This window comes from Tachypleus tridentatus, chromosome 12 (assembly GCF_004210375.1).
Source record: "Tachypleus tridentatus isolate NWPU-2018 chromosome 12, ASM421037v1, whole genome shotgun sequence".
NCBI lineage: Eukaryota > Metazoa > Arthropoda > Merostomata > Xiphosura > Limulidae > Tachypleus > Tachypleus tridentatus.
In genome coordinates, this window is record NC_134836.1 from 91,953,061 (window position 1) to 91,959,445 (window position 6,385).

At 33.7% G+C, this 6,385-nt stretch overlaps 1 protein-coding gene across 1 annotated transcript; it reads left to right on the forward strand.

Annotated features, from left to right (window-relative positions):
* The first annotated feature begins 1,234 nt into the window (after positions 1-1,234).
* LOC143235693 (uncharacterized) lies at positions 1,235-3,061 on the forward strand. The gene is made up of 2 exons (XM_076473908.1): positions 1,235-1,381; positions 2,138-3,061. The coding sequence occupies exons 1-2, from the start codon at positions 1,235-1,237 to the stop codon at positions 3,059-3,061; spliced, it is 1,071 nt and encodes a 356-aa protein (XP_076330023.1).
* Positions 3,062-6,385: the final 3,324 nt, after the last annotated feature.

Below are 6,385 nucleotides of genomic sequence, written 5' to 3' on the forward strand. Positions count from 1 at the left end.
ATTTTGTTTACATTTAAAAACAGCATAACTAAACAAACTGTACTCTTATCACCCCCTCATGATTTGTGCTCTTGTGTGCACTTAATAATAACAAGAGACTTGAACCAAGCATTCACTTCTTGAAATTTATTAAGAATAGAGCAAACTCACCCAATACAACTTTGTTTATACGTAATAACACTGTTATAGCTAAACAATACCTAGTAATGTTATAGTGAAATAACAGGATTAGATCTATTATATTTTTAACACACTTCTGTGTGGCCCCTTAGGAATTTTCAAAGACTAGACGTGTGTATAATACTATTATTCCAACCATACGATGTTTGCCATATAAACTGCTAACGATGAGTTCCGCTCATTCTCAAGGTCATCACACTTGCAGTATTAAAACATACAATAGGTTTAATAATAATATTTAGTGACAAGAATAATTCATTATAACCACGCTTCGCCACCTTGAAAAAAGCATTCACACCGTAACCACTGTTATTTTAACAAATAACTTATAAATAGTGTTACGTTCTCAATTGTGTTTGTTATGTTCCAACTGGCTTGATGAGCTCTAAGCTGAGAAAACACATCATCGGCAATGTAACATTGGTAAAATATTTATAATCTACACAACTAGAAAAATAATTATGTCACCTGAATACTAAAATAGAACAGAGACTAATACATATGTTTGTGTGTGTATATATAACATAAGCATAAACACATACAAATTTATTTATACACAAGTTTGTTTTGTTTTGGAATTTCGCACAAAGTTACTCGAGGGCTATCTGTGCTAGCCGTCCCTAATTTAGTAGTATAAGACTAGAGGGAAGGCAGCTAGTCATCACCACCCACCGCCAACTCTTGGGCTACTCTTTTACCAACGAAAAGTGGGATTGACCGTAACATTATAACGCCCCCACGGCTGGGAGGGCGAGCATGTTTAGCGCGACGCGGGCGCGAACCTATTTATACACAACACTAATGGTGCCTTTGAAGAAAAATTATATTTTGAATTACTTCAACATTCTAAAATGAAATCAAGCAAAATTTGCCGAGTGCGGTTACCTGATATTAATAAATATTCTCGTAATCGTGAACTTGGGCACTAACTCCTTCAATAAACACCATAATTGCGTTACGTCTGGTACTAACGCTCTCGAAAAGATATTAAGGGAAAACTAGGAAAAGTAAACTGGAACAAAACTTGCCTTTCTTTTTACTTAGTTCCAAGTGAATGGCTGGGACGACTCTACAAGCTCACCGGCTAGGAACTGTCGACGCCTTTAACGAGTCAGAGCAAAGTGGCCAAGGAAGACTCCTCTTTCTGTTGCTGACTCTCTCTACACGACAGGAATTGCTTTTGTTTGGCGTTTCGATACATGTCAGTCGGTTACTTTGGGCCAGGAGATGCATGACACGAACAAATTAATTCGCCTCTCTTTCTCTTTATGACTAAAAGAAGGACGTAAAGAGGGTATTTAAGGGTAGAATAGTGCATGGATTAGCATCAAAAATTTCTGTACAGTGTAAACAGACACACTTGCGAGAGAGCATTTCTCCTGTCCAAACACGTTAAAAAAACAAACACGAAAATAATATAGTGTCATAACATCGTTTAGATATTTTATCAGAATGTATTTATCAAGGGCCGTTGGGGTAAGTCTGCACTTGTCATTTTGATGATCTAGTGGTATGCATTATATATTTATTGTGTATGAAATTAAACTACTTGACGTTTGATGTCCTGCAAAGAAATTGTGAGAGAACTTATTCTTAAAGTAAACAGAACCGATTGTTGTATTAAATTATAGATTCCAACCTAGAAGTAGCCAAAGTTTCTTAAGTCACTTATCTTTGTTTTCTGTATATGTAGCAACATTGAGGTTTTGTCGCAGAAACTGTTGATGATCCAGTTTATAAGAAATTTAACGACTATTTAAGAAGCATCATAAAAGGTTGTTATTATATCTACCTCTTCATTACTTCCATTTGCTGAAACTTAAAACATTTTGAGTGGATTATCTTACTAAAAACATATTTTGTTATGACGGTCTTATTTTTTTACCAAATGTTTTAGAATGATTTATTAAAATAAGATATGTTTGTGAGCTGCTATTCTTTCATTTGAACTGTACAGGTCCATGTTGGCCTATGTGTCCTGTTGGTTTCTTCGGCCATTGCTGAGGATGTCAGAGAAAAGAAAACAGAGGAAACTGTTGCTGATCTCGCGCCAGAAGAAGCACAATCAGTAGATCTGCAAGTTGCCGAAACTGGTTATGGTGGAGGATACGGAAAAAACCACAAATCTGGTCATGGTTACGGGCATTATGAAGGTGACTACCGTCACGGTGGAAAAGATTATAAGAGTCACGGTGATTATGGAGGTAAGCACAAGTACAACAAGGGAGGACATTATTATGATAAGTATGGTAATGACAAACATGGATATTATGGTCATGGCGGAAAGCATGGGAAAAAGTACGGTAGCGACCAATATGGCGGCAGCGGTAAGAGAGGAGGCCATCATGGAGATGACTATTATAAAGCATATGGACATAAAAAACATGGTAACAAGAACGTCTACCACAAGGAAGAATACAAGGATGACAAATCATATTATGACGATTTCCACGACAAAGACTATGGAAAGAAGTATAAAGACTACCATGATTACTATGACCACCATGCTGGCAAACACTATAAGAACTACGATAAGAAGAAATATCATGGTGGAAATAAATATGGTGATGAATACCACAAATATGGAAAGGGAGGATATGATAACTATTATGGCAAAGATTACAAGGATGGAGGTAAATACTACAAGGATGGACATGGATATAAGAGTGGTGGAGGTGGCTACAAAAAAGGTGGCTATGGAGGCTATAATAATCATGGTGGTGGCGGATACGGAGGACACGGCGGTGGTCATAGAGGATATGGTGGCGGTGGTTATGGAGGACATGGAGAGGGAGGTTATGGAGGATATGGTGGTGGTGTCCATGGAGGATATGGTGGAGGTGGTGGTTATGGAGGATATGGCAAAGGATATGGGAAGTAATAATGATTATGGCTACGCTGGCAGCTAAAATTTCTTGACCTCTTTTGGTGACTATAGCAAAAAACTCTTATTCTAAGGTCCACTTTATCCTTCTTCTTAACTGAGAACTTGTACCAGAACAACTCAGTTTCAGCATATTTGTGTAAACATGTATATAAATATACATAAGGAGTTTCCCTGGTGAAGAACGAACAATCTTGACACAATATGACTCAAAACTAAACATTCGTAGTATTGTTTTATATGAGACGTGATGGTAATACTCAGAATGGTCTTACATAATTATCTATTATCTAACTTATTTTAGTATATTGCCATTAAAGTATGGCATTATTAATGTTACAATTTTAAAAACCTCAGCCCGAAATATTACAGAAGATTGTTTAAAATGCAACAAAAACAGTAAACACAAAATATTGTGAATCACCTGTTGTTCCGTGAAATGAAACAGTTTAATTATCTGTTCGCAACATCTTTGCCTCGTTTGTACTCGAAACAAATTTAAATTATTACCTTGCGTCTGTCCGGTTCCAATCTATTTCAGTAATATACTGTCTATGCTCGTCATTGGTTGAATGATGTAACAACGGTAATTTAGGTGTAAATATTATAACTTCTCATGAAGAACTATTAATATAGTTTTGATAAATCAGTTTTCTCTAGTTCTCATCACGTGAAATTATGAAAAACCTTAATTTAGTTGCAAGACACTATTTTAAGTATGTTTTCAGATGATTAAACAAAAGATGGCTGGATATTCAGAGAAATAAGCCTAATTTCATAGTTCTCGCCGTTCACACATCAACAGAATATAACTGTATCAACTAAAACCTATGGTAACTATTTATTACAGGCATATTTTTTTGTTTCACAACAAACAAAATGCATTACTCAAGTGTGAAAATGAATGTATTTAAATATATATCAAATAAATATATTATTATATAATAAGTTTTAAATTCTTTATACATGTGCATACACACACAAACGTACATATATATATATATATTCGTTATCGTATATCAATATTATCAATGCTTACTTTGGTAAATAGCATTAAAAGCAAAAAAGATACAAAACTATATGAGATTCCAATCCCAAAAATATCTTATTGGTTGTTGATTCTAAGAATTTATTGGCGAAAGTAAACAAAATATATAATAGAATGTTAACCACGTCAGTAAAGGTAATAAATATATATATACTAATGAAACTATTCTTTTTATGCCGGTAACACGTTAACTGTACAAAGTTTCGTAACAAATTACAAAAAGTTATTATAAACTTTTAAAACACTTACGACAGAAACTGAAATTCGCTAAAGTTAATTTTAATCCAGTAAAACATTTTTGAGAACATCCTAATGTTGCTGTCATTTTCATTCGTTACTTTTCATAAATTTTGAAAGAATGCTTATTTAAACTAAAATTATAATATATTCAGTTATGAGACCACAAACATTGATGTTAAGCCTATCATGGCCAGGTGCTTAAGGTACTCCACTCGTAATCCGAGAGTCGCAGGTTCGAATCCCAGCCACACCAAACATGCTCGCCCTTTCAGCCGTGGGGGCGTTAAAATGTGACCGTCAATTCCATTATTTGTTGGTAAAAGGTAGCCCAAGAGTTAGCGGGGGCTTGTGATGACAAGCTGCTTTCCCTCTTGTCTTACACTACTAAATTGAGGACGGATAGCGCATTTAGCCCTCGTGTAGCACTGCGCGAAATTCAAAAACTAAACCAACACTGATGTTATCAAACAACAGTCAATTTGTTTCTGAAAGATAGTTTTGGTGTGAAAGTTAACTTAAGACTGATCAGTCTTCCACCGCCCTTAAATTGAGTGAAATAAGTAAACCCGCAAAAACAAATAACTAACTATTTATGAAATTCGAAACTAGCATTTTTATCAAATAATCACTGCAAAATGCTTCACTTTACTCACTTGGACAGAGACACAATTAACATCTTAAAATTCATTATTTTAAATTAATATAACGTTCTTAAAATAAATAGAACGACGAAATTCTATTAACATTTTTAATGTAAATGTGTCTTAATTTACTATTTTCTATGTATGAAATCATCCACAAATCTTCGCAATTTGCAACGTAACTACTTAAAGTAGATTCACTGACAAAACAAAGGCTTGTATTGATAAAGTATGAACACGGATACAGACAGTAGTTATATATTACACATTTAAACTTCATAAATGTGCAAAGCTCCACGAGGGCTATCTGCGCTAGCCGTCTCTAATTTAACAGTGTAAGACTAGACGGAAGACAGCTAGTTATCACCACCCACCGCCAACTTTTGGGCTACTTGGGATTAACCGTAATATTATAACGCCCCCTGGCTGAAAAAGCAAGCATGTTTTGTGTGACTGGGATTCGAACCTGGGATCCCCAGATTACGCCAAGCCTCTCAGTTAGGTAAAAACCCAGCTGAAAAATTACATACGTAAATTAAAAAGGGTTTTTCGGCGTGATTGTGGATGTAACTAATTCACACTTGGAACCGAACTCTGGAATTTACTGTTGTAAGCCCGTCAACTTAATTATGCTCCATTGGGAAACTATACTATGAGAACACTCTTTATGTCAGATAAGTTAATAATATAAATACTGCTTTTTTTACATTCACACTACTAATTAACCTTTCAACTGCGGTTGACATAACATGCACGCAACATTTTGAGCGAAAACATAAATATAAATATGAAAAAAATGCTTTACTTTCTAGAAGTGAGTTTTGTTGTGGAATATTTCTTTAAATTTCTGTAATTTTGCATTTGAATATTTCACAGTGAGAACATATTTTCTACTTATAATGAGTTATTGAGTTAAATTAAAAAAGAGGAGCTACTTATATAAATATATATACATATATTGTTATAGTGAAAAGATGTTTTAATGTTTATTCTCCCATGTTTTTTAAGGTATAACATTATTTATATTTTTGCGTCAAGTATAGCAACGTTTGAATATTTCTTATCGAATTTTTCTGTTTATATTTCCTTATAGATTTACTTTCTAAATTCACTGTTTATAAGTATTTCTTAGTGTCTTTATTTTTTATATTCACTATTTATAAGTATTTCTTAGTATCTTTATTTTTTATATTCACTATTTATAAGTGTTTCTTTGTATCTTTATTTTTTATATTCACTATTTATAAGTATTTCTTAGTATCTTTACAACGGTAAATTTCGTTCACTTGGTTATAAACACAAACTTTAAAAAATTAACAATTTTAAACTTTTAGACTTAGTAGTTTATAGACAATGTTGCTAATAGTAATAAATATATCATAAGATACTACT

Coding starts and splice junctions, on each gene's coding strand:
- LOC143235693 (XM_076473908.1), top strand. CDS start 1,235: ATGGCTGGGACGACTCTACAAGCTCACCGGCTAGGAACTGTCGACGCC. Junction 1,382..2,137: donor TGTTTGGCGTTTCGATACAT/GTCAGTCGGTTA, acceptor TGAACTGTACAG/GTCCATGTTGGCCTATGTGT.